This window comes from Mustelus asterias, chromosome 7 (genome assembly GCF_964213995.1).
Source record: "Mustelus asterias chromosome 7, sMusAst1.hap1.1, whole genome shotgun sequence".
Lineage (NCBI taxonomy): Eukaryota > Metazoa > Chordata > Chondrichthyes > Carcharhiniformes > Triakidae > Mustelus > Mustelus asterias.
In genome coordinates, this window is record NC_135807.1 from 58519154 (window position 1) to 58546944 (window position 27791).

Sequence of the window (27791 nt, forward strand, 5' to 3'; positions counted from 1 at the left end):
CACCAAGTTGCCCTTGAGAAGGTGATGGTGAGTTGCCTCCTTGAACTGCTGCCGTCCTTGAGGTATAGGTGCATCCACAGTACTCTTGGGGAGGAAATTCCAGGATTCTGATGCAGCGACAGTGACGGAACAGCGATATATTTCCAAGTCAGGATGGTGCGTGACTTGGAGGGGAACTTCCAGGTGGTGGTGCTCCTAGGTATTTGCTGCTCTTGTCCTTCTAGGTGGTAGTGATCGTGAGTTTGGAAGGTGCTGCTTAAGGAACCTTGGTGAGTTCCTGCAGTGTATCTTGTAGATGGTACACACCGCTGCCACAGATGGAGGGATTAAATGTTTGTGGAAGAGGTAGCAATGAAGCAGGGTGCTTTGTCCTGGATGTGTCAAGCTTCTTGAATGTTGTTGGAGCTGCACCCATTCAGGTAAATGGAGAGTATTCCATCACGCTCCTGACTTGTGCCTTGTCGATTGTGAATAGGCTTTGGGGAGCCAGGAAGTGGGTTATTCGCTTCAAGATTCCTAGCCTTTGACCTACTCTTGTAGCCACAGTATTTATATGACTAGTCAAGGTCAGTTTCTGGTCAATGATAACCCTCAGGATGACGGTAGTGGGGGGATTCAGCGATGGTAATGCTATTGACTGTTAACGAGTGATGGTTAGATCCTCTCTGTTCTCTCAACTTCTCAGGGGAATTTAGGGATGAGCAACAAATATTGGCCTTGCCAACAATGCTCTCATCTCATGAATAGATAAAACAACAAGCCAAGCCAAGATAAAGGAGCCGGAGATGTTGGAAAGATGGTGAAAGAGAACGTGATCAACTCTGCTGAGCACCATTGAGTTGAAGGAGGATGCACAGGGGTGAAGTGCTGCAATTACAGTCACAATGAACTGTGTAAGTGTGGCTCATTGACAATTCTCCAATTTCCTTCCTGCTCCTCTTCCCACAGTGAGATTGAGAACTTACAGGTGTGCAACTGTGAGTGTGAAGCTATTCACCACATTATTCTGTGATGAACACATTGAAAAGCAAATAGTCAGTGCTTCTGTCTCACCTTCATTCATTTATTGTTGAATAAATATTCAGTGAAGAGATCTGTGCAATTCAGATCCAGACTTTGTGGGTGCCAGATCTTGAAAAAGGGGCCAGTATTGGAGGTGCTCCTCTATCCCCCCTCCTCCCCCTCAACACACACCTGAGGTTCAAGCAGGATGATCAGCTGGGCAAAACCCCCACGGCCTGAACCCTTCCTGCTGGTGTCAAAATTAAGGCAGGGGCACTAAATGGCCCTTAAATTGCCTTTAATTGGGCACTTAAGGGTCTCAATTTGCAAAAGGACAGGTAGGCCTCTCTAGGTCTTGCCATCCCCTTGTAAGATTACGGACAGATAAGGGATGGGCAAGCAGGTGGCATTAAGGTCACACGAGTAATTTTACAGGCAACCCCAGTGCCCGAAAGCCTGCTGAAGCAGGCCGTGAAACTCTCTGGAATCTCTGGCATCCAGCATCATGACTGTTATCAAGCAATTCTCACTGATAACAAACTAGTAACTAAAGACGCTGATTATCTTTCACATTTTAGTCATTTTACAGAGGGTGAAGCAAAGATCATACATACGCATGGGATTTAGCTGGAAGTTGAAATATCATAGGCTTTAAAAACATCTAAAAATCTCTGAAATTTTAATCAAAAATGGAGATTTTGACATTTTGCAAATAAAATGCTAGTTTTTCAGGATCGAAGGGGTTGTTTGACAATAATTGTTTGTATTCCATTAAAATTATAGTTACTCCTCATTCAACAAGATGTAGCATTTTCAAATAAAAGTTTTTAAAAATGCAAGTTCATGTCAATTCAAGTGTGAAACCTTCAATAGTGTATCCTGTGGAGGAATGGACAACCACTGATAGAAACATCTGGATTTCCATGTTCAACTGCACATGTGCAGATGCCACAGTCTCACAGGCCTCCATTACAACTGCAAGATTGGGCCACTCGTATGTAAAAGAAATTTGTAATTTTCTTTATTCTGATTTTAACTTCTTTCTTTCCACTTCTTGGAAAATAAGAAACTATCATACAATCCAACTACTGGGAAGTTAGAACTTGGCAACTGAAACGAGCTATGTGCAGTTTTCCCTATCGTTTCATTGTGACCAGCCTGAAGTTGAAAAAGATTACTCTGCAGGGAAAACCCGTGGCTGCAATGTTACAGCCATTCACGCCAGTGGGATTTTCCCATCCCACTGCAGTGAATGGAGAATTGGCTGGCCGCCAAATTCCCCGACTTCACTGTAGCGGCAGCGTGGCGTGGACAGCTGGTAAGATTGAGCGCCCATAAATTTACACTAACATCTGAACACAAAAGATATGCCACTTTATAACATTAAATATCATCTCTTTGATCTGTGACCTCTGGCAGGCCTGCGTTCAAACCCTTTTCGGGATCTGATTGACACAAACTGGCCCAGATTATCATATTTTCAGAAAAAGCTGCTAGCTTTAGCTGGTTGATCAGCTAAAATTGGTCAGGTAGTTTTGGGGTGGATAAGTAACCTCGGGTACTTAAACTGATCACTGTTTTATTTCATAATTCCTTTGGTGTGCTGCATGATAAATACTCAATTGCAGCCAATTAACATTCTAAACCAGGTAACACTGTAGATGTCTCATGTGCTAGCTTGCAATGAACTGGAAGCATTAAAGTTGAGGGTCACATTGACCATTACTGTCACTGGCAAGGAGTCTCTCCCACTCTTAACACGTGTTGGAAGGATTTATAGGTTGATACTCAACCTGTTTGGCCATGTTATGAATGTACTCCTTGGCCATCAAGTCCTGAAGTGGGACTCAAACCTGGAGCTTCTGGCTCAGAGGTAGGGACAGCACCCACTGTGCCACAAGAACTCCTGATCATATATGACACAGCTTAATCACTGACTAACTGTCAAACCATAGTCATCTGAGGCCAGACTTTCCATTAATTCTAGGCAGCTGTTCCTGGGATAGTGCAGCAATGGGTGTCCCAGGAACAGGTCTCAAGTACCATCTGAAACCTTTGGCAGGCTATTTCGAAGCAGAAGAATGTTCAAAGCAATGTCTACCATAGCAACCTTCTGTCACACACAGCAAAGTTGTCACGTGCCCCACTGCCACAATAAAACCAATGGTTTTTCAGGGCTACGGCATAATTCAGATGTTGCCTCAGCTACCAACGTAAGCTATGTGCATGGAAGGAATGCACTGCATGCATAGTGCAAAATAGTAATGCTTAATAAGATCATAAAATAATAAATAGCAGAAACAGGAGTAGGCCATTCAGCCCCTCAAGCTTGCTCCACCCTTCGTTAAGATCATGGAAGATCTGATTTTGGCCTTAATGCCACTCTCCTCCTTGCCCCATAACCCTTCCCTCCCTTTAGTAAAATTGCTGTGTGGTCAGGGAGGGTGGGAAGCTGAAGGGAATTCTATCCCTGTAATTTCATGCACCTCCCACCTAAAAACCCACCAATGGGGAGTGTAAAATTCTGGCACTCACCCGACCACACAAGAATTTTGTTCTGAGTGGGCAAAGTCTCAGACAGGAAACCCTCTCTTGGATCAATTGAGCGCCTTATGTGGCCAATTAATGGCCAATTAAGGGCCATTTCCCACCAGGCCTCAATATTTAAGCTGACGGGAAGATTGAACCTCTGTGGAGAATTCCTGAAATACAACTAAGTTACATGTCTGTGTGGAGTTTGCACATTCTCCTCGTGTCTGCGTGGGTTTCCACCGGGTGCTCCAGTTTCCTCCCACAGTCCAAAGATGTGCGGGTTAGGTTGATTGGCCATGCTAAAATTGCCCTTAGTTTCCTGAGATGCGTAGGTTAGAGGAATTAGCGGATAAATATGTAGGGATATGGGGGTGGGGCCTGGGTGGGATTGTGGTCGGTGCAGACTCGATGGGCTGAATGGCCTCTTTCTGTACTGTAGGGTTTCTATGATTCTACATCTTGGGCGGGAAATGAGATGTTGTGGGGAGCAGTGGAGGGAGGGCACACCCATCGGGAGGCCCCTCCTGAAGTTGAGTTCCCCCTCCCCCTCCCCCTACAGATCCATTGGCCTCCAGACCTCTCTTACACCCGACTTCACCTCCGAGATCAAGAACCCTTCCATCGGGCCTCACCCAACCTTCACTACCTTCCCTCCCCGGGACCTCTTGAACTTTCCTAGGCCTCTGGTTCCCAGACTGGCTGGCAGTTCTCTAAGGTGGGACTCGCTCCCGAGTGAGTGGGTGGAAGTTCCACCTACAGACAATCAACACCCACCGGAGAGTACATTGGCTGCGGGGCAATCGGTGTCAGTGGGGATGTCTCTCGCCAACCCTTCGGACGGTGAGAAACAAAACCCAACCATTCGAAAAATTCAGGCCATAGAAATTCTCCCCACTATGTTTAAATCACAGCTACCCATATTAACATTTCCTCCTAAGAGTGTACGTGGCATTATCACATGGAGAGTAAATTTCTAATTCACCACCTGTTTATATATTAACAATAGTGTGTGTTCTTGTATCTCTGCACACATCTGCCGGAATTTTACCACCACTCCCAGAATCGGGGTGGGCGTGGCTCGCAGAACAGAATTTTCCGTTGGCCTTGGGTGGGATTTTACGAGCCTCGGCCATGAGGATATATTGTTTATAAACATATAGTGAGGTTCTGTTCTATCACAAGTGTATGAACCATATTTGACTTAAAACTTTTATGAACATAGTTAATTTTTAAAAACCCATTAAAAGTTTTACGAGTGAGGTTGCAAAACACCTGCCATAGTCTGTGTCTTGGTGTGACAATATTGTATGTGACCATTCAATATTAAAATGTAATGACATTCAGCTCATCAGAATTTAAACAGGGCTCAGTAACATTGCAGTTGCTGGCTGGAACTGCGAGGTGACATTGTCGGCCCAGTCTATCTTATATCACATATACTATGAGCGACAATGTGGGGAATCTGGTTTATTTAGCAATTTAAAATCAAAGAGAATCTGAAAAGATGACCCAGTGAACCCCCTTGTTTTGTTATTAACAGCCTTCCTCAATGCAGATCCTCTCTATTTTCATAAATCAAATGTCAGAAATGAAGCAGAAGAAACATCAACAAACCTGGTAGCTTCGTCCCCTTGATCTTTTCTTTAGATTTAAAAAAAAGGGAAAAAAGAGAGCATTAATGCATTAATCCATAAACAGGCTCTGAGACAGAAACTGAAATCCAAAACTGTAAAAATGAACAGAGACATAAATATATTGCATGGAATAGATGTTATAACTTTCATGTCACCTTCAAACAAAATTACCATGTGAAATCTGTATATCCTTATCGTAATGTGAGATGAGCACCTGAAGAAGTCATTTCCCTCCCATGATAATCAGAAAAGAATACTGATGCAGTCAGATCTTTTCCCGGTTGTAAGGCAGCTTTTCAAATGTACAAAGATAGATCACCCAAATGCACAGCGTTATGGAACACAATGGGAGTGGTTACAAGGCAGCTAGGAATTGGTAATAAACACTGCATAGTTTGGTTTAGTTTGGTCAAATATTGTGCCATGGTACACTTTCCCCAAATTGATCTTCCCGACCGTACACCATCAGTGGAGTCCTTGCTGAGGAAGTCACAGCTTAGTCTGCAAGGAGGTGTGCAATGTCAGCTAACCACTCTCTGGCCTCTTCCATTTGATTCATGTCAGCGAGTTCAGAACAACACTGAGTTAGGCCTGGCAGTGCATTGTGCCTCTTTGGTTGAAACAGGTGAAGGCGAATACTACGCATGGACATAGGAACAATCTAAAAGGCAAGTTGTGTAAAATGTGAGAGTATCTTTATCAGCAGAATGAATGGCCACAGAAGAACAAAATGGCGTCCATGGTGCTCAGGTACAGTTTTGGCAAAAGTTGTGCCAGGCAGCAGATTGATGAGGGTATTAGTGCATGTTCAGAGAGCATTGTATATACATCTTGACATCAATCAACATGTAAGGCTGATTAATGTCAACACTGCCATTTTGGAGCTCCAGTTAACACTGTCTTCTTATCATTTTTGGTTGAATGCGTTCAGCAACAGGAAGCAGCCTTCACCACACCTACTGCTATTTAAAGGGATCATCAACTACCTTCAATATAGTTGCTGATTGGCTATTGCTATGATTGTACAAATATTTGGTGGTTCCAAGAGTATTTTTTAAGTCGCTAAAGTCTAAGGAAGTGTCAGGTTCTGGAGGACATGATCCTGACTTCAAGAATTCTACATAAACCACTTGCTCCCAGACACGAGTTCAGTAGTAAACATTCTCCTTGGACTATAGCATGAAGGGAAGAATGAGGAGAGGTGATACAGAGTAGGGCAGGTTGTTGCAAGGAGGAAGAGGGGGAGGGGAAGGGGGAGAAAGGCTCTCAGCATGAGGACAAGTACACCCAGGGTGTTCAGGAAGAAATTTCCCTTCCTGACCCTCTTGAGGGGCATTGTAAAAGATGCCCATGCTTCAGTAAGGAGGTCCTGACAGAATTCTACCACCTGCTGCAGCTACACTTGCAACCTGAGAGCAGAGAGTTGATGGCATTGCTATTGGCTGTGACAGTGACTGGGGGTTAAACCTTTATACATCTGGCTTCTTCCAAGCTGGAGTTGGAGAGATTTGCAATTATTACATATAGGCGATCACTGAGCCTCTCTATTTGAAGACAGCTGACTACACTTTATATGCTCTTGCCAGAGAGCAGCAGAGAGAGCAAGCACGTGGCATTTGAGGATAGCAGGCTTCTTCATGGTGTGGTATGCCATTGATTGAACACACGTTGCTTTGCAAGTGCCACATGCCAACTTTGGGCAGTACCAGTACTGCAAAGGATTCCATTCCGTCCTGCTGGTGTATGACCTCATGCAGAGGATTATGCAGGTCAATGACCAGTAATGGTGCCTTCATTCTGTAGTAATCTGCTGTGCCATCTGCATTTAAGTCACCGTGAAAAACCAAAGAGTGTCCCTGGGCAACAAGGTCTTGACTTTTGACTGCAGAACACAACCCACCCACATCTGGGGAGCATGGAGGCAATTAAATCCTTGCTACCACACAAAATGTGATAGTATTGATCAGGGACCTGTTCAAAAAATACTTTCACTGCCTAGGCTTCTCTGGGGGAGCTCTGCAATACTCAAGAGAGTGAGGTGGTATGCTGTATCACATCACCATCATAAGGGGAAATAACTATTTTATGTGGAGTGGTGGTCCCTTTAAGAATTAGGATTTTATTTCTGATAAATAAAACTGCTGGGTTCCAGTAAATGATCATGTGACTAGGTTGCCTGGGAGATGAATAGTAGAGAAAAAAAGGTCAACAAGTTAATTATAGGAATGATTAGATGCAAAGGGGTAGTATTCTTTTCAAGCAGTTTTGTTTGAGAGTTTAGAACAAGCTAGAGTCAAGGAAACATCTCTTTCAGAATTTGATTGAAATTCTAGATTTTGGCTGAAAAAAATTAAAACTCTTGTTAATAGAAGGGCTCTCCTAACTGAGTTGAATTTCTCATGTAGCTAAGTTGACAAAAGAGAGATAGTTTTAGATACAAAACTCCATACTTAAAGAGCATTGGAGAAGACAAGAATTCTGACCTAAGGTAGCTACGTTTAAGACAGCAGAGGTGCCTATGTTGAAGGGGAAGTTTGCAACCTCAGGACAGTTGGAGGACATCTGAATGGATAACATTGCCAGAATAGAAGGCCTTAGAAATCCCAGCCCTTATCCAAGTCACTGATACAGTACCCAGTCTAAGCCATCAATCTTCCAGATTTTGCTAAGTACCTGCCTTAAGTGTTTTGGGGTGTAGGTCTAATGGGTGGAGAAGGAAAGTGGAGTTGAGACATTTGATTTAGAATACAAGTAATTGTGTTCATTGTATTTTTAAATTACCTTGAATGTAGCTGACGCATATAGAGTGTAATTATTATAGTTCATGTTCTTTACTATTTGTGTAGCAAAATTCTTTTGTTCTTACCGTGAACTTCATTCTTTTAGCAAATACCTGGGATTTCAGATTCTAAAAAATTGAAAAACATTGGTGGTCTCCACCAAGATCATAACAATTGGGGGCTCCAGCGAGATTGCGAATTCAAATTGTAAAGCGTATATTGGCTATAGTTTAGGCTAACAGGAGTTCACAGTGAATTTCACTATACAAAGTGAAAAGTAGTTTGACTATGTCAATTGCGGAGACTTTTCAGGAGAAGGAAGATTTATCACAGTGATTTTCAACAATTAACCAACTTTGGGTTAATAGAATTAGCAAAGAGGGTTGAAATTAGAGATAAAAATAGGTGCTTAAAAAACAGAAATAGCAGATACTGTAGCACAGCATTTGGAATTGGAAATGATTAAGACAGATAAAACACAGCTGAAGGTAGTTAACAATTCAATTACAGATGAAACAACTTGAGTTGGAATGAAAGCAATTTAGAAATGCAAAACTTTACGTTGGAAGGTGTAATAAGTCCTCGGAGGCAAAAGTCCCTTCACCAAAATCCCTTTATTTACAAGTCTGACAACGGCATACAGAGTGTTTTCAGTTAGCCGTCTACACTCGGAGTGCCAGAGGAACTGACACTCCTGGTTAAGTACAAAGCAAGAGGCTCCCTCATTGAACCATCAATTTTGGCCCTTAATCAGGGAGTTCATATCCTAACTGGCCAACCTCGATCGCCTGATTAAAGTCATTACAGAAAGAAAGGAAAGAACAGACCAAATGGAACCTGAAAAATCTTGAGCTTGAACTCCAGAGAGAGGTCAGCAATGGAGGAAAGGGACAGGGGGATCTTACCGCCTGTTTACACCCCGCTTGCCATTCAGTGAGGACGGAGAATTTGGCACCCAGCTAAATCCCCGTGCACTGCAGCAGGACCAGAAAATCTTACAGCATGCGTGAACGGCCGTAAGATTCTGTCCAGAGAGTTTCAAAAAGACATGGAAGTCAGAAAGCATGAATTGGCTAAAGAAAAGTTTAAATTACGAAGTGAAAGGAAAATTAATAGTTCCGATGAAGAATTGGGTCCCACTCTGAAATTCGAGTTAACGAAGAGGTTTCACATAGTGATCAAATTCACTGATGTCGGAGTTGAGTGATATTTTGTCTCATTTGAGAAAGATAGGATGGCCACAGGACACATGGATTCTTATTTTGCAAAGCGTCTTCACAAGAAAGGCAATGGATATTTATTCAAGTCTTTCGAAGAGCAGCCTCAGATTATGAAGCAATTTAAAATGTGGTACTTGAAGCAAATGAGCTGGTTCCAAAGGTGTATCAATTAAGATTTCAGACTGTCAGGAAGACAAAGACAAACCTGACATTTGTGGACAATGCTAGAGCGAAGGAGATATTGTGGGATCAGGGATGTCATTCAATGAAATTAGCTGAGACTTCTGAAAATGTGAAGGTCACAATTCTAGAAGATTTTAGGAACAACATTCGAGTAGCTTTATGGCCGTGATTCTCCCATCCCGACCCGCTAATATTTTGGGAGGTTGGGCCGCGAGAATCGCGTGTGCGCCAATTTGCGGGATTCGTGCATGTGTTCCCGACCCGCACGCAACTCCTAGCGATGGATATCCGGCACAGTCGGGACCACACTGGAACCTGGTGGGAACAGCAGGTAAGTTATATTAATCTTATTTGAATATAATTTAAATGTCATTATTGGGCCCAGGACTGAATTCTCAAGGCCTGATTGCATCTCCAACCCCGCCAGTACAATTTCACTCCGGCGGGGTTTAGAGTAGCAACCCACTTTCGGGGAACTAGCGGGAGACCCCACTGGAATGAAGGGGGCGGCAATTGGGGTCCCCCGGGGGTCGGGCGGCGGGGGGTGGTGCCCCCTGGGCATGGGCACCCTGGCAGTGCTAGCCTGTGCCCCCTGGTACTGCCCGGCGGCAAAGTGCCCATGCCCTGGGGGCAACTTTGCACTGCCCACCGGGCATGGAGCAGTGCCAAGCAAGCGGCACCCAGTGGGCAGTGCCAAGGGGGCGGGACCTAGGGGCAGGGCCTAGGGAGCCTGCCTCCCATGGGGGGTTCTGCCAGGGTGGAGGGGGTCTGCTGGGGTGGGAGGGGGAGATCGTCACTGCTGGGGGGTGTTGCTGGAGTTGGGGGCCCACTGGAACAGGGGGGCGGGGGGGGTGTTGGGGCTGGCCTGGGAATGCTTGTGGGGGGTGCGATCGTTGATTGGCCGTGGGGGGAGTGGGGAGGAGGGGCTGGAGGGGCAGCACTACGGGGGTCACGGCCAGCGATTGAGCTGGCCAGTAAACTCCAGGCTGACAGATCGGGATCGCTGCGCATGCGCAGAGTTCCGGAACTGTCAGAATCTGGTGTGAATAGGCTCCGCCCCCCTGAGCTTTCAATGATATTCCCAATTGTGACCTCTGCATTGCACAGAGTGTGGGAGATTCGAGTCTGAACTCCCACTGAGAAAAACAATCGTGATTTACACCAGTTTTCCCATGAATTCAGCATTCAGAACATTTTTGGGAGAATGGCCCCCATATCTCATTTGGAGGATTGATTTCTGAAATAAGGGAGGCTGCAGGTTTAACCAATGGATATGATGGGGGGTGGGGGGGGGGGGGGGGGGGGAATTTATCAGCGCTGTTCACCGCGAGCGGGAAACCCAATGTCCTGCTGGATGGGGCATCGGGGCTGAAATGGGATTTATGATGGGAGTCAAACCTGCCGCCATTCACCCGTTCTGGCCGGCTGGTCCCAAACAGATTCACACCCAGACCAGGTGGTAAGCCAATGATTATGCAAAACTGCTCATTGTAATATCATTAGTGGGTTGGAAACCCATTTCAACCCTTTCCCACCATTCACACGCTTCCTCAGTGGGATCTGCACCAAATGGGCTTTGTTGCTGGTCATGAGTATCATGGACCTGGCACAGTGGACATGAGGGGGGTCATGGAAGTAAGAACAGTGCCCCTTGGCCAAGGTGTCTGATGCAGCCAGAAAATGTTGAGTTCACTGTCCCTCATACTGTGCTGCTGTGTTGTCTTTTTTCACAGCAGAATAAGTTTCACAATGAATTCCACAATTTGCCCCAGCCTGACCGTACCTCCCCTTTAATGTGATTTATGTTCAGGTCGTGCGAGCCTGATTTAAGTGGTGCCAAACTCTCACAATTTTGGGCCCTGTTTTCAATGGTGCACTTAGGGTTGGCTGATATCATGTTAATTAGCAGGCAGCAAAAGTTGATATTGCATTGGAAGTACTGGTTAACCACGCCTGTTTTCGGGGTTATCACATTTACCCCCAAGCTTTTTGAAAAATAGCTTTTCAAATTGGGGTAAAAGTAACTTTTTGAAAATTGTGACTTGAAAACAAATATATGTATAGATTTTAACAAAGAACAAAGAAAATTACAGCACAGGAACAGGCCCTTCGGCCCTCCAAGCCTGCACCGACCATGCTGCCCGACTTAACTAAAACCCCCTACCCTTCCGGAGACCACATCCCTCTATTCCCATCTCATTCATGTACTTGTCAAGATGCCCCTTAAAACTGACTACCGTATCCGCTTCCACTACCTCCCCCGGCAACGAGTTCCAGGCACCCACTACTCTCTGTGTAAAAAATCTGCCTCGTACATCTCTTTTAAAACTTGCCCCTCGCACCTTAAACCTATGCCCCCTAGTAATTGACTCTTCCACCCTGGGAAAAAGCTTCTGACTATCCACTCTGTCCATGCCTCTCATAATCTTGTAGATTTCTATCAGGTCTCCCCTCAACCTCCGTCGCTCTAGTGAGAACAAACCAAGTTTCTCCAACCTCTCGTCATAGCTAATGCCCTCCATACCAGGCAACATCCTGGTAAATCTTTTCTGTACCCTCTCCAAAGCCTCCACATCCTTCTGGTAGTGTGGCGACCAGAATTGAACACTATATTCCAAGTGCGGCCTCACTAGGGTTCTATAAAGCGTCAACATGACTTGCCAATTTTTAAACTCAATACCCCGGCCGATGAAGGCAAGCATGCCGTATGCCTTCTTGACTACCTTCTCCACCTGCATTGCCACTTTCAGTGACCTGTGTACCTGTACACCCAGATCCCTTTGCCTATCAATACTCCTAAGGGTTCTGCCATTTACTGTATATTTTCTATCTGTATTAGACCTTCCAAAATGCATTACCTCATTTTATTGATATTTTTCTGATTCCTTACAGGAATGCAGTTCGTTGGGTGCAAGGTTTCCACTATTGCCTCTCCTGAGATGATCATTACTCATTTATAAGGTGTGATGCTGAATGAAGAGTCTAATACAATGCTGAGGCATCCTGTCCTCACCTAACATCTTTACGTATATACTTCTGGGAGGGGAGGTCTCACCAAATCCACCCCACCCTGCCTCCCCATCAGGTCATTATGCATCATTACAAAACAGCTACCTCCACAGTGACTGGAATAGATTAGCCTCACAGAGGCCGGGTCTATCCCAGTTGCATGACTCAGCTATTCACTGAGTAAGTTCACTGATTCACTGGGGAAGCTCAAAAAGGCTTTAAAGACATGGCAATGCACCATTGGGGAGTCTGATGACTCATTGCATATTTCCCTGTGGTGATTACAGTGCTATTACTGAGTCCCATTGTGAGAGGCAATTGCTGTATCTTTGTGATACTTTGTAATTCTACATTCTTGTGCTGCCACGACAAGCCAAGGGAGAAGGGCAAACACAGAGGGAAACTTGCATTAAGGTCTCATGGGTGAATATTTAGAAGTTGCTTACATAGTCAATTGACCAAACATTAATTTTGCATTGAAAATGAAAAAATATGTTTGAAATGCAATGGACATAATCACAATTTGTCTGAATGCACTGAGTTTGGACTTGATGTCAGGTAATAATAGGATTTCCACTTGTGCCAAGATCTTTTAAATAGGCAGGGGCTACTAGTTTTAATCCACTTGAATCCAGAGTAGGATTAGTTGGCACTCACCCATTCAATACTGATAATTCCAGTCAATGAACAAAGAATGATTCTCGCATAGCTGTTTGTGAATGTGTGAAATAGGAACAGAAGTAGGCCATTTGGCCCATCGAGCCTGATCCGCCATTCAATAAGACCCTGGCTGATCTGTTTGTGATTTGAATTCCACATTCCCTACTACCCCTGATAATCTTTGACTCCCTTCCCAAACAATAATCTATCTACCTCTGCCTTTAAAATATTCAGTGACTCTCACCTCCACCACCTTCTGAGGCAGAGAGTTCCAAAGTCACACAACACCCTGAGAGAAAAATAAATCTCCTCAATCGAGACCTACATTTTAAAACAGTGGCCCTTAGTTCTGGACTCACCCACAAAATGAAACATCCTTTCCACATCCGCCTTGTCAAGACTGTTCAGGATTTCATTTGTGGTTGTGTAAAAGGGAGATTCTTGTTTCAACAATGGCAGCATGGTCCTGTGCTGGAGGTTGTCTGCAGGTCAGACTGTCGCAGGTGGTGGCATCACTGTTTTGTTGCCACTCTGCTGAACCTCAGGCAGTTTTCTGCAGATATTTCCCTGTGCCTATTTCAGGCTCTTTTAAATTGTTGAAAGACTAATAATACATTTTGACAGTGCATTTCTGGTAAAATAGAATCATAGAATCCCTACAGTGCAGAAGAAGGCCATTCGGCCCATTGCACCAACCACAATCCCACCCAGGCCCTATCCCCATGATCCCATATATTTACTCTGCGAATCCCCCGACACTAGGGTCAATTTAGCATGGCCAATCAACCGAGCCCGCACATCTTTGGACTGTGGGAGGAAACTGAAGCACCTGGAGGAAACCCACATAGACATGGGGAGATTGTGCAAACTCTACACAGACTGTGACTCGAGGCCGGAATTGAACCTGGGTTCCTGGCGCTGTGAGGCAGCAGTGCTAACCACTGTGCCACCGTGCCGCCCCTTAAATCTTAGAACCATAGAATCCCTACAGTACAGAAGGAGATTTTTTTGTCTACCGAGTCTGCACCACCCCCTTTATCCCCGTGCATTTACCATGGCTAATCTTCCTAACCCACAGATCTTTGGTCAAAAGGGGGCAATTTAGCATGGCAAATCCACCTGACCCGCGCATCTTTGGACTGTAGGAGGAAACTGGAGCACCCAGAGGAAACCCATGCAGACATGGAGAGAATGTGCAAACTCCAAACAGACAGTCACCCAAAGCCGGAATCAAACCCGGGTCCCTGGTGCTCTGTGGCTATCTTCCTCATGATGTTTTATTTTATTCTCATTATTCATCTCCAAATTCTCAGGCAATGCCAGGCAAGGTTATCTCCCACAAGAGAGCATCTAACCAGCACGCCTTTGACATTAAATGACATTACTACATCTGAATCCCCACCATCAACATCCTGTGGATTACCATTGATGAGAAATGTAACAGGGACCAGCCATATAAATACTGTGGATACAAAAGCAAGTCAGAGGCTGGGAGTTCTGCAGCAAGTAACTCATTTTCTGACTTCCCAAAGCCTGTCCACAACTACAAAACTCAAGTCAGGAGTGTGATGGAATACCCTCTGGTTGCCTGGATGGGTGCAGCTCCAACATTGCTCAAGAAGCTTGAGAGTAGGGGAAGTGATGGCCTAGTGACATTATCGCTAGACTATTAATCCAGAAACTCAGCTAATGTTCTGGAGACCCGGCTTCGAATCCCACCACAACAGATAGTGGAATTTGAATTCAAGACAAAATATCTGGAATTAAGAACCTATTGATGATCATGAAACCATTGCCAATTGTTGGAAAAACCTATCTCGTTCACTAATGTCCTTCAGGGAAGGAAATCTGTCATCTATACCTGGACTGGCCTATATGTGACTCCAGAGCCACAGCAATGTGGTTGACTCTCAACTGCCTTCTGAGCAAGCGGCATGATGGCACAGTGGTTGGCACAGTGGTTAGCACTGCTGTCTCAGAGCGCCAGGGACCTGGGTTCGATTCCTGGCTTGGGTCACTGCCTGTGTGGAGTCTGCACGTTCTCCCCGTGTCTGCGTGGGTTTCCTTCGGGTTCTCCGGTTTCCTCCCACATTCCGAAAGACGTGCTGGTTAGGTGCGTTGGCCATGCTCAAGAATGCAGCTCACCACCACCATCTCAAGGGCTATTAGGGATGGGCAACAAATATTGGCCTTTCCAGTAAAGCCCACATCCCATGAATGAATAAACTAAAACCTCAAGCAAAAAGTAGCAGCAGGATACTGCCTTCCCCAATGTTCCCTATAAGCTGCAGCTCACATAGATACTCAGAAACCAGAGGGTTCACCACAGCCTCATTACACACGATCCCTTTTCAGATGCCTTGCATTTATGGCTGTGTAATAAAAAAAACTAAAGGTAGAAATTAACAGTTCAACAATACCAATCAAATGAACAAGTCACGAACAATGGGAAATGCTCAGAGGGGACATTGGTGCCTTCCATTCACCCCATTCATCTTAATCCTGCACAGCAAGAAAATGGCACTAATCAATTGCCAAAGCACTGCTTTGAAAAACAAAGTTTGTCAATTGTTTTGGGCATTCCAAACTGCTTCAATCAGCCGGTCGCACCTCATTAAAGGATGATTATTGTATTAATGTGTCTTTGAAAAGATGGTGACTTCAGTATTTTCCTGTGCTTTTAGGATTTCCCTGACTTAGGTTCAGGGAGCCCCAATGTCTCGCCACAATGTCCCTAAAATTCTCTGACTGCTGTAAACCCTTCTTGTTGCTTTGACTTGCTATCACCAGTCCCCGGGTTCAACCAGGAGCTAGGACTGGATGTCCAGGCCGCTGTCCGCTCTAGACGATGGTGGTACCACCCAGCAGCTTTCTGAGCTCCTGGCTGTTGTACATGGTGAGCTGCAGATGGCAGAGGATGGCCATTGTGTAGGACCACATTTCCTGCCAGTTCCTGGATCTCGTAGACTCGAGAATGACAGTCAAGAAGATGGGGCCACAGCGTAATTAGCTTTGCAGAGCAGGCAATGTACACAGCCAGCTGGGAACTGAAAGCTGATCTGAGACAAAAATGTCTTAGTTTTCACTTGAGCTCTAGGAAGAGGCAACTACGCTTCTCAAGTATTTTGGTTATTTCATTCATGGCACATAGCTGGGAAATCGCATTGACACCGACATGTCTGCTTTAAGTGTTAGGGACTGGATGTACTTCTTCAATATGTCACAAGTAAAGAATACTGAAGTTTCCCTTTAATAAGATCCTTAATGAAATCCTGGAATGTTCCTGGCCCTTTATCACTATATAGAGGCAGTATACAAGGACAGCACACTCCCACTGGAAAAATCAGAATCAACTTGGCATTAAACCTAATTTGCATTGATCGAATATTTAAATTTCATACAAACATATTAAGTGTTTATTCATTCACATCTCCAGCAGTCGCTCCAAGGTATGTCCACCCCGACCACAGCTTGATTTCTTCAGCACTCTCCTCATTGACTTCTCAAGCACTATCTGACATGAGCCCCACTTCATTTTATCTCATACACATATCTTCCCATCCCCTATGGCATTCATTTTAAAATCCTCGTCCTTGTTTTCAGACCCCTCACCATTCAAACACTTCCAACTGTACATGCCATCATACATCTTCCAATATTCGAACTGGGGTCTACTCAGCCACCACATCTTCTTGCTCCATGGGTGGAGTATTCAGGCTTCATATACCTGCTTTTCTTCCTAGCTTCAAATCTTTATCCAAAGCTGCTCATATGTGCTTATGAGCATTGCCCTAATCATTTCCCCTTCCTACTCTGGTCCTTTAACCAAATCCACTCCCACCTGCTATAACAATCTTGGGATACCTTGTTATGCGAAGCACACATATTACAGTTCCACCACAAATATAAACAGATTTTTAGTAACACAGTGGGTTGAAAGTGTGCTGCGCAAGTTGATATTTTGACATATCGGCATCGGCTCACTGACATATCGGCATGTTTTCCTCATCTATTAATGAACCTATTCATTAAATTCACCAAAAAGAAAGTTCACACAAATGCATTAGAACACTTATTAAAACAGCACATCTTAATTTCAGTACATAGATTAAAATTATTGCTTAAGGAATCAAGGAAAGGCAAAGGACAGCATGTAGACAGTGAAATATTATAATATTCCAAAGGACAGTCTCACCATTCTGTTTAGTTCATCAGTTTGTGATAATGCTTGAAATATGACAAAAAATGCTCAAATGAATAAACAATAGGTAAGCAAATTAAAAATTCTTTGTGTGTTTTGCACAATCAATGTGAGCCTGTGGGTTGCAATCCTGTTCTAGAATGTTCCCTCTGTGCCGATTTTACCACTAATCAGGAACTAATACTAGAATTTCCAGTCCTGTGAGAATCGTCACGGGTGGGGCAGATCCGTTGACCTCAGGAAGGAATTTTTGATCCCGGGACTGGTGCGACCGGAAAATCCCACCACTCTATTCTTCCTAAATTTGAGGCCTTATGTTTGCACTGGAATCACAATTTGTGACGGCGATTCTCCCACCCCGCTGCACTGATCTTTTGGCACATCATATATGCAGCCCTTCATTTGCATCTGTTTTCAATGGCATTAGCAGGCCTGGTACACCTTGGCACTACCCACCTTGGCTCTGCCCACCAAGGGCCACTGCGCATGCTCCGATTACAGTGCTGACAGATTGGCATGCGCAGTGACCCGCTCAGCGCTATGCTGCCGGCCTCTCCAGCGGGAATAGGGTCCACCCGCTGAATTTTTACATGATTCACGCTCGTGCACTCAGCAGCACAGTGGGAGATTCTTCTCTAAACTCCCACTGAAAAAAAACAGCGTGACTTATGCCAGCTTTCATGCAAATTTCACACTTAGAATTTTTTTGGGAGAATCGCCCTATTTGTATACCATGCCCTGCTGATGTGCCATTTTAAAATTGTTCAGGTGTGTGATGGCACAACATACTGAGCATCAGCCGACTAAAGCTGTACCAGAGGCTCAAGCATCACACCCATCACTGTGCAAAATGGCCTAATAGGAGAGAGGTAAAACAGAGGGGAGAGGCTCTCATCATTCTCTTACACTGGTCAGCTATGAGAGAATTGGTAGTGGGATGGGTTTTTGACTGCAAGATGTAAAACTAGGCAATTGAAAAAGAATTCAGTAGAAGTATCGGAAAATATATTCAGAATATACCCCATCTGGTTAGCAGGGGAGGGGACGGGGGAGGAAGCAAAGAAAATAATTGAAATAATGGCCAAAATCAAGGCTATATTTCAAACAATTACTGACCAAGTTCCGAGAACCTTACCACAGGTCAGAGTTTAGGGGTAAATTCTGCCTTATATCTTGCGCCTATTTCTTGGCAGTCATCTGGAGATTAATATTATTGAGATCCTGCTGGCTAATTTTCTTCCTAGCTCCCTTAACTCTGCCTAAGGACCACATCCCTCTTTTTACTGATATCGCTGATACCAGTGTGGATCATTATTACTGGTTGTTCACCCCCCCCCCCCCCTCCCCCTCCCCTTAGAGTGTTCTGTAGTTGCCCAAGTGACATCATTGACCCTGATGCCAGAGAAGCAACACATCATCCTGGATTCATACTGGCGGCCACAGAAATATCTGGCTGTTCCCCTAACTGGCACGGTGGCACAGTGGTTAGCACTCATGCCTCACAGTGCCAGGGACCTGGGTTCAATTGCCAGCTTGGGTCACTGTCTGTGTGGAGATTGCATGTTCTCCCCGTGTCTATGTGGATTTCCTCCAGGTGCTCCGGTTTCCTCCCACACTCCAAAGATGCGCGGGTTAGGTGCATTGGCCATGCTGAATTCTCCCTCTGTGTACCCAAATAGGCGCCGGAGTGTGGTGACCAGGGGATTTTCACAGTAACTTCACTGCAATGTGAATGTAAGCCTACTTGGCACTAATAAATAAATTTTAACTTTAACTTTACTGAGTTCCTATCATTCTCCTGTCTCTATACAGCTGAGTCGGGTGTGGTGTCATGGACCAGATTTTGGTGAGTCTCTAAAATCACGATAGCTATTTTCCAATATAATATATTAGTTGACAAATTAGTTGAGAAACATCATCAATTAGGCACTTCTGGGCTCAAAATCGAGTTAAACAACTTCAGATCATAATCACAGTCCTGAATTTTGTATTTTATCCCACAGTGCCAGTCTCTATCTTGTTCTCATGTTTCGCTTGCAGACAACACAGATCTTTATTCTGCTAGTAACACATCTTCTATTTTGCTTTCAGATTGTGCTGACCTTTATTCTGCTATTGACACCTACTCTGGACCAATGCTTTGTTCATTTACTGCTATCATTCCCACTCTTTTTGCCTTTATTTCCATGACATGTTTGCAATTTAATCTCCTCCTTTCTCTAATGTATCGTTGACTTTCCCTTTTTGTTATATCTGATCCTCCCCCATTTTCCAACAGCATAAAATCCATCAGATTTCTACCTCTCTTCAATTCCGAAGAAGAGTCATTTTGAACTCGAAGTGTTAGACTCTGTTTCTCTCTTCACAGATGCTGCCAGACCTGCTGAGATTTTCCAGCACTTTTTTGTTTCTATTTCAGGTTTCCAGTATCCACAGTACTTTGCTTTTATTTTGGGTGGCGAACCAAGACTTGATCATTGTTAAATATAATATGGCATTCGCCCTTATTGGTTCTAGGACATATGCCGGAATTCTACCTGCCATGGAATCGGAGCAGGTGGGGACAGGGGGAGGGGTGGGAGGAGAAAGGAAATGTCCATTGATCTCAGGCAGGAATTTCTGGTCTCACTCGAAGAATGGTAGAAAACTAACCCGAACACTCTCAAATGCATGATCTTTCTGACATGTACTAATCTACATATTCCAATCCATATGAAAGTTAAAATCTTCCATTAAAATCATATTACTGTTGCTACTTGCTTGTCTAATCTCTGTATTTATGGGTGGGATTTTGTGGCCCCCTTCTCCCATGGCATGTTCTCCAACAGTGGAGGCGGTTCCTCATTGGCTGCCAGTGGGATTTTCCAGTCCCGCCGATTTCTATGGTGTTTTGCGTGGTTTTCCCATTCCGTCTGAGGGGAGGGGGCGGGGGGGGGGGGGGGGGGGGGGGGGTGTGTGTGTGTGTGGGGGAGGTTGCATTTGGCGGAACCAGAAAATCCCGCTGGTGATGAGGGCTGGAAAATCCTGCACAATGTATTTGCAGGTATTATCAGGGACCCTATTCATAACAAACAGTACAGTCCTTCATCCTTTCCTGCTTCCTAATTCTATCATAGAACATAGATAGAAGATAGAACAGTACAGCACAGAACAGGCCCTTCGGCCCACGATGTTGTGCCGAGCTTTATCTGAAACCAAGATCAAGCTATCCCACTCCCTATCATCCTGGTGTGCTCCATGTGCCTATCCAATAACCGCTTAAATGTTCCTAAAGTGTCTGACTCCACTATCACTGCAGGCAGTCCACTCCACACCCCAACCACTCTCTGCGTAAAGAACCTACCTCTGATATCCTTCCTGTATCTCCCATCACGAACCCTATAGTTATGCCCCCTTGTAATAGCTCCATCCACCCGAGGAAATAGTCTTTGAACATTCATTCTATCTATCCCCTTCATCATTTTATAAACCTCTATTAAGTCTCCCCTCAGCCTCCTCCGCTCCAGAGAGAACAGCCCTGGCTCCCACAACCTTTCCTCATAAGACCTACCCTCCAAACCAGGCAGCATCCTGGTAAATCTCCTCTGCACTCTTTCCAGCGCTTCCACATCCTTCTTATAGTGAGGTGACCAGAACTGCACACAATATTCCAAATGTGGTCTCACCAAGGTCCTGTACAGTTGCAGCATAACCCTACGGCTCTTAAACTCCAACCCCCTGTTAATAAAAGCTAACACACCATAGGCCTTCTTCACAGCTCTATCCACTTGAGTGGCAACCTTTAGAGATCTGTGGATATGAACCCCAAGATCTCTCTGTTCCTCCACAGTCTTCAGAACCCTACCTTTGACCCTGTAATCCACATTTAAATTAGTCCTACCAAAATGAATCACCTCAGATTTATCAGGGTTAAACTCCATTTGCCATTTTTCAGCCCAGCTTTGCATCCTATCTATGTCTCTTTGCAGCCTACAACAGCCCTCCACCTCATCCACTACTCCACCAATCTTGGTGTCATCAGCAAATTTACTGATCCACCCTTCAGCCCCCTCCTCTAAGTTATTAATAAAAATCACAAAGAGCAGAGGACCAAGCACTGATCCCTGCGGCACTCCGCTAGCAACCTGCCTCCAATCCGAATATTTTCCATCCACCACCACCCTCTGTCTTCGATCAGATAGCCAGTTACCTATCCAATCGGCCAACTTTCCCTCTATCCCACACCTCCTCAGTTTCATCATAAGCCGACCATGGGGGACCTTACCAAACGCCTTACTAAAATCCATGTGTATGACATCAACTGCCCTACCTTCATCAACACACTTAGTTACCTCCTCAAAAAATTCAATCAAATTTGTGAGGCACGACTTGCCCTTCACGAATCCGTGCTGACTATCCCGGATTAATCCGCATCTTTCTAAATGGTCGTAAATCCCATCTCTAAGGACCTTTTCCATCAATTTACCAACCACCGAAGTAAGACTAACCGGTCTATAATTACCAGGGTCATTTCTATTCCCTTTCTTAAACAGAGGAACAGCATTCGCCATTCTCCAGTTTTCTGGCACCATCCCCGTGGACAGCGAGGACCCAAAGATCAAAGCCAAAGGCTCTGCAATCTCATCCCTTGCCTCCCAAAGAATCCTAGGATACATTTCATCAGGCCCAGGGGACTTATCGACCTTCAGTTTATTCAAAACTGCCAGGACATCCTCCCTCCGAACATCTATTTCCTCCAGCCTATTAGCCTGTAACACCTTCTCTTCCTCAAAAACATGGCCCCTCTCCTTGGTGAACACTGAAGAAAAGTATTCATTCATCACCTCGCCTATCTCTACTGACTCCATATACAAGTTCCCACTACTGTCCTTGACCGGCCCTAACCTCACCCTGGTCATTCTTTTATTCCTCACATAAGAGTAAAAAGCCTTGGGGTTTTCCTTGATCCGACCCGCCAAGGACTTCTCATGTCCCCTCCTAGCTCTCCTGAGCCCCTTTTTCAGCTCATTCCTTGCTAACTTGTAACCCTCAATCGAGCCATCTGAACCTTGTTTCCTCATCCCTACATCAGCTTCCCTCTTCCTTTTCACAAGACATTCCACCTCTTTCGTGAACCATGGTTCCCTCACTCGGCCATTTCCTCCCTGCCTGACAGGGACATACCTATCAAGGACACCCAGTATTTGTTCCTTGAAAAAGTTCCACTTTTCATTAGTTCCTTTCTCTGACAGTTTCTGTTCCCAATTTATGCCCCCTAATTCTTGCCGAATCGCATCATAATTACCTCTCCCCCAATTGTAAACCTTGCCCTGCCGTACGGCCCTATCCCTCTCCATTGCAATAACAAAAGACACCGAATTGTGGTCACTATCTCCAAAGTGCTCTCCCACAACCAAATCTAACACTTGGCCCGGTTCATTTCCCAGTACTAAATCCAATGTGGCCTCACCTCTTGTCGGCCTATCCACATATTGTGTCAGGAAACCCTCCTGCACACACTGCACAAAAACTACCCCATCCGAACTATTTGACCTACAAAGGCTCCAATCAATATTTGGAAAGTTAAAGTCCCCCATGACAACTACCCTGTGACCCCCACACATATCCATAATCTGCTTAGCAATTTCTTCCTCCACATCTCTATTACTATTTGGGGGCCTATAGTAAACTCCTAACAACGTGACCGCTCCTTTCCTATTTCTAACCTCAGCCCAATGGAAAGGACATTCTAGAGATTTTAAATGGATTGTCAATCATGAAAACTATCTCCTATGTGGAACTATTACTCATAGTTTGAAACGTATTTTGTCGTCATCAAAACATATGTGTATCACGCTGACCATCACTGTTGATGCTTAATGGAGTGGATTTGACAGCCACCCGGCAGATTTGCTTTCAATAGACATACAATATGACAGGTGGATGGATAGCCCAGTATCTCCCTGTCCACCCCCTAGCTCTTGCCCATGATACAGTAGGTGGGCGGATCCTGAAATGGTCAGTCCGGCCGTCATTTTTAGAAAGCTGCATGGAGACGCTACGACAACGGATGAATGAACACCGCTCGACAATCACCAGGCAAGACTGTTCTCTTCCTGTGGGGGAGCACTTCAGCAGTCACGGGCATTCAGCCATGGATCTTCAGGTAAGCGTTCTCCAAGGCGGCCTTCACGACACACAACAGCACAGAGTCGCTGAGCAGAAACTGATAGCCAAGTTCCGCACACATGAGGACGGCCTAAACCGGGATGTTGGATTTATGTCACATTATCAGTAACCCCCACAGCTTGCCTCCTGGACTTGCAGAATTTCACTAGCTGTTCCGTCTGGAGACAATACACATCTCTTTAACTTGTGTTGAATGCTCCCTCCACCCACATTGTCTGTACATTTAAGACCTGGCTGGCTGTAGAGATTTGCATTCTAATCAGTATTCTGTAATTTGATTTCTGTGTCTGTTTGCACTGTTTGAGAACAGATATCCACTCCATCTGACGAAGGAGCTGTGCTCCGAAAGCTTATGGTATTTGCTACCAAATAAACCTGTTGGACTTTAACCTGGTGTTGTGAGACTTCTTACTGTGCTTACCCCAGTCCAACGCCGGCATCTCCACATCATGCCATAACAGGCAGGGTCAGGAGGGCAGGAGTGGGTAGGCCATTTTTAAACCCAATTGGGCGGTGGCGTACGTCCTTTGGTGGGGGTGGGGGGGGGGTGTCCTGTGTGCATTGGAGGCACCCCTCTCAAGATGTTACCCCACTTTGTTCCTTCTGCTATTGCTCCTCGTTACGGGCCTGCTTTCAGTCCCATCAGTGCCACCACGGAGTTCTGGCATTGCTGTGTGACTGGCTAGCAGCCCATGAGGGTGGCTCTTCCACCCCAGCTTGCAGTTTGTTATCACTGCGGGGTGGAGGGGGCTTGTTGAGCATTGGTCAGCGTGGTTCCAACTTTTCTACACCAAGTGCTCGCTTCCCCCATCCCCATAAAATGCAGCCCAATCCTAGTCACCAGGTGTTCTGAGAAAGGAAAGGTACCAAATACCAACATTTCCTTTCCTTTTTTTAAGATGCTAATGGCCCTGCTGCATATTTCCAGCACTTTATGGCTTTCCAGTTGAGTGCGCTCTGATAAAATGGCACTGTTAGAGATCTTTGGATCTGTCTGCCTGTTGAAATCAGCAGCTTTTTTGAGCATCTCAAGAGCCAAGTCACACAAACAGAGAGGCGCAGGTGGTTTGCGTAATATAAAGGACTTCTGTACTCTGGAAAAGGTAATAAAAAGACATGCACGCCACTGGGGGTGTTAAAGGTGAAGTCCAGATTTGTCAACAGCATTTTGTTTTCCACATCTTGCTAACTGAACACAGAGATTGACTTTCTCCTGCAGCAGAGCTCATCAGATAGAATGACAGCAAAACCATGCGATTGTAAAAGCAGTTTAAGTTTCATGTTTTTCTGAGGTAACTTTTAATCAGATGTTTACTTTGCCTAGTCTTCTAATTTTTACAGGTTAAATTCATGTTCAGATGTGGGAACTGTTTCACACAGATGCTGAGAAAAAGCAGCTGGTCTAGAATTTCCTCAGGGATTCTCCTAATCGTCTGGTGTAACATTAACAGCCACTTACCCCATTTCCCTAGGGTTTCTGCTGATGTTAGGGCAGAAGGTCTGGAGAACCCATATGGATATTTTGCATTGTTTTGCCTGGAAAGCAATTGCTGCCTAAGTGATCCTAAATGTATTGTTGAAATACGTTATTTTAGTGGAAATTGATTCCCCAGTGGCATTATTAAACAAATAACACAAAGCGCACACGTTTTCATTGCTTGCCAAAGATAATCTTAAATTGGAAAAAAAAATCAATTCAGATTATGGTATTATGGAGCATTAATGTAGAATACAGTAGTTCTTAATACAGGTAGCCGTATTGGGGGCTGGGTATTAGATCCAATTCAACTCAAACAACATGTTTTGCACTTATATCTAAGCAATTAAAAAAATGAGGCTTTTTCTTTCCTTTTGCGAGAGTAATTTGAAAAAGGACATTAGTATTAAATAAAACCAACTGTAAAGTTTCACAGCTCTATCACCTATTCTGTGATTTTTAAAAAAATATTATGAGAATTCATGTTTGTAGCTTTGTAAGCTTAAAGTTACTCAGAACATTATAATTGATAACATCAATTACGGTTGTGACAGACAATGAAAGTGTAACTCAAACAGAACAGTAATAAAAATGTGGAAAATCAGTGACCCAAGTACCTACTTTTTCAGGTATTCAAGGCCTTCAAAACTGGCTTCCATGTTGCTACGCAAACTGAATTCTCACCAGGAGCATAATAACGCCATGCACACTAAAGTTTTAAGATAAATTATCAATTTGGGATGGGAATGAAAGTGAAAAAAGAAACAGAATAGTAAATAAAAAACAGAGAATTGTGCATTTAGTTCATAGAGTTGAACTGAGAAGCGGCATACATGCCTGAAGAATGGAATTGTTATGATAGTTTCGTAATATCTCCACGTGGCAATAAGATCGCTCCTGTTGAGGTTCGTGGCGTAAAACCTCCACGCAGCCTGCATCAAAAACAAAACGTGCAAAAGAAGGTTTTACAAAAGGTGACCCCCAATCAAAACCGATTTCTACACAAGTTCTCCCTCATAGACTTTAGAATTCAATGCAATGTGGCTTTAATCTCTCACGGGCTTACACATGGTAAGTTGGGGCAGTTTTGAAATGGGACCCACATCAAATAGAGATTGGAAGAATATAATCACTTGATGAGTGAGCTCATCTCAGGAAACCCATGGTCTGTTTTTCAAGGGTAACCTGAAGCAGGGAAACATTGCTGACTATACAGGGGGAACCCGCAGCTGACTTTCACCATTTAGTTTTAACCTGCCTACATCTTTTATCCAGCCAGACACAGCCATTGAAGGTAAGTGTAGGTATTGAGGCAGGATAGACATATTGCAGGTTTCAGGGTGCCTGAGCTATTGGGTCAATCCTTGTGCTGGCACTGAGTTACTGGGCGGAAGGTGGACACAGTTTTTGTTTAGTTCTTTCAAAATGAACATTTTAAAATGATAATTCAGGAAAACATTTTTATAATGGATCCATACATGGCAACCTCAGAAACCAATGCTGGAACAGACAAACATCTTCTGGGGAGAAAGGGTTGTAGCAGTGGCTTCTATGATTTCTTCTAATAAAGAAAGTTGCAGTGGCTTTGGGAACTATCTGGAATGCTGATGGACAAATTCAATACAAATCTTAAATGGGCGTTTGCAACGAGGAGGATACAACAGGTTGAAAGCAAATTACTGCGGATGCTGGAATCTGAAACCAAAAGAGAAAATGCTGGAGAATCTCAGCAGGTCTGGCAGCATCTGTAAGGAGCGAAAAGAGCTGACGTTTCGAGTCCAGATGACCCTTTGTCAAAGCGGTCAGCGTGGACTTGAAACGTCACTTCTTTCTCTCCTTACATAGAAACATTGAAGATAGGAGCAGGAGGAGGCCATTTGGTCCTTCGAGCCTGCTCCACCATTCAGGTACGTCTAGAAGGTAGGGATGTGTTCGGCACAACTTGTGGGCCGAAGGGCCTGTTTGTGCTGTAGTTTTTCCTATGTTTCTATGTTTCTATTATGATCGTGGCTGATCATCCAACTCAATAGCCTAATCCGGCTTTTTCCCCATAACCTTTGATCCCATTCACCCCAAGTGCTATATCCAGCTGCCTCTTGAATACATTCAATGTTTTGGCATTAACTACTTCCTGTGGTAATGAATCCCACAGGCTCACCACTCTTTGGGTGAAGAAATGTCTCCTCGCCTCTGTTAAATGGTTTACCCTGAATCCTCAGACTGTGGTCCCTGGTTCTGGACTCCCCACCATTGGGAATATCCTCCCTGCATCTACCCTGTCTAGTCCTGATAGAATTTTAGAAGTCTCTATGAGATTCCCCCCTCATTCATCTGAATTCCAGTGAAAACAATCCTAACCTAATCAATCTCTCCTCATACACCAGTCCTGCCATTCCTGGAATCAGCCTGGTAAACCTACACTGCACTCCCTCGAGAGCATTCCCTCGAGAGCAAGAACATCCTTCCTCAGAAAAGGAGACCAAAACTGCACACAATACTCTAGGTGTGTCCTCACCAAGACCCTGTATAATCGCAACAACACATCCCTGCTCCTGTACTCGAAACCTCTCGCAATGAAGGCCAACATGCCATTTGCCTTCTTTACCACCTTCTGCACCTGCTTACCTTCAGTGACTGGTGTCCAAGGACACCCAAGTCCTGCTGCACACTCCCCTCTTCCACTTTACAGCCATTCAGGTAGTAATCTGCCTTCTTGTTTTTGCTTCCAAAGTGAATAAATTCACACTTATCCAGATTATACTGCATCTGCCATTGATTTTCACTCACCCAACCTGTCCAGATCATTCTGAAGGATCTCTGCATCCTCGTCACCCAACTTGGTATCATCTGCAAACTTTGAGATGTTATATTTTGTTCCCTCATCCAAATCATTCATATTGTGAATAGCTGGGATCCGAGCATCGA

The 27791-nt window shown here is 44.6% G+C and overlaps 1 protein-coding gene across 1 annotated transcript in view; it reads right to left on the reverse strand.

Annotated features, from left to right (window-relative positions):
• kcnq3 (potassium voltage-gated channel, KQT-like subfamily, member 3) overlaps positions 1 to 27791 on the reverse strand; it is a 328352-nt gene that overhangs the window by 45607 nt on the left and 254954 nt on the right. Inside the window, exons 8-9 of the mRNA XM_078217058.1 lie at positions 25704 to 25798; positions 5149 to 5175 (exon numbers count right to left, since the gene is read on the reverse strand). Of these exons, the coding sequence (XP_078073184.1) occupies positions 5149 to 5175; positions 25704 to 25798 (122 nt within the window). The remainder of the gene's footprint in view (positions 1 to 5148; positions 5176 to 25703; positions 25799 to 27791) is intronic.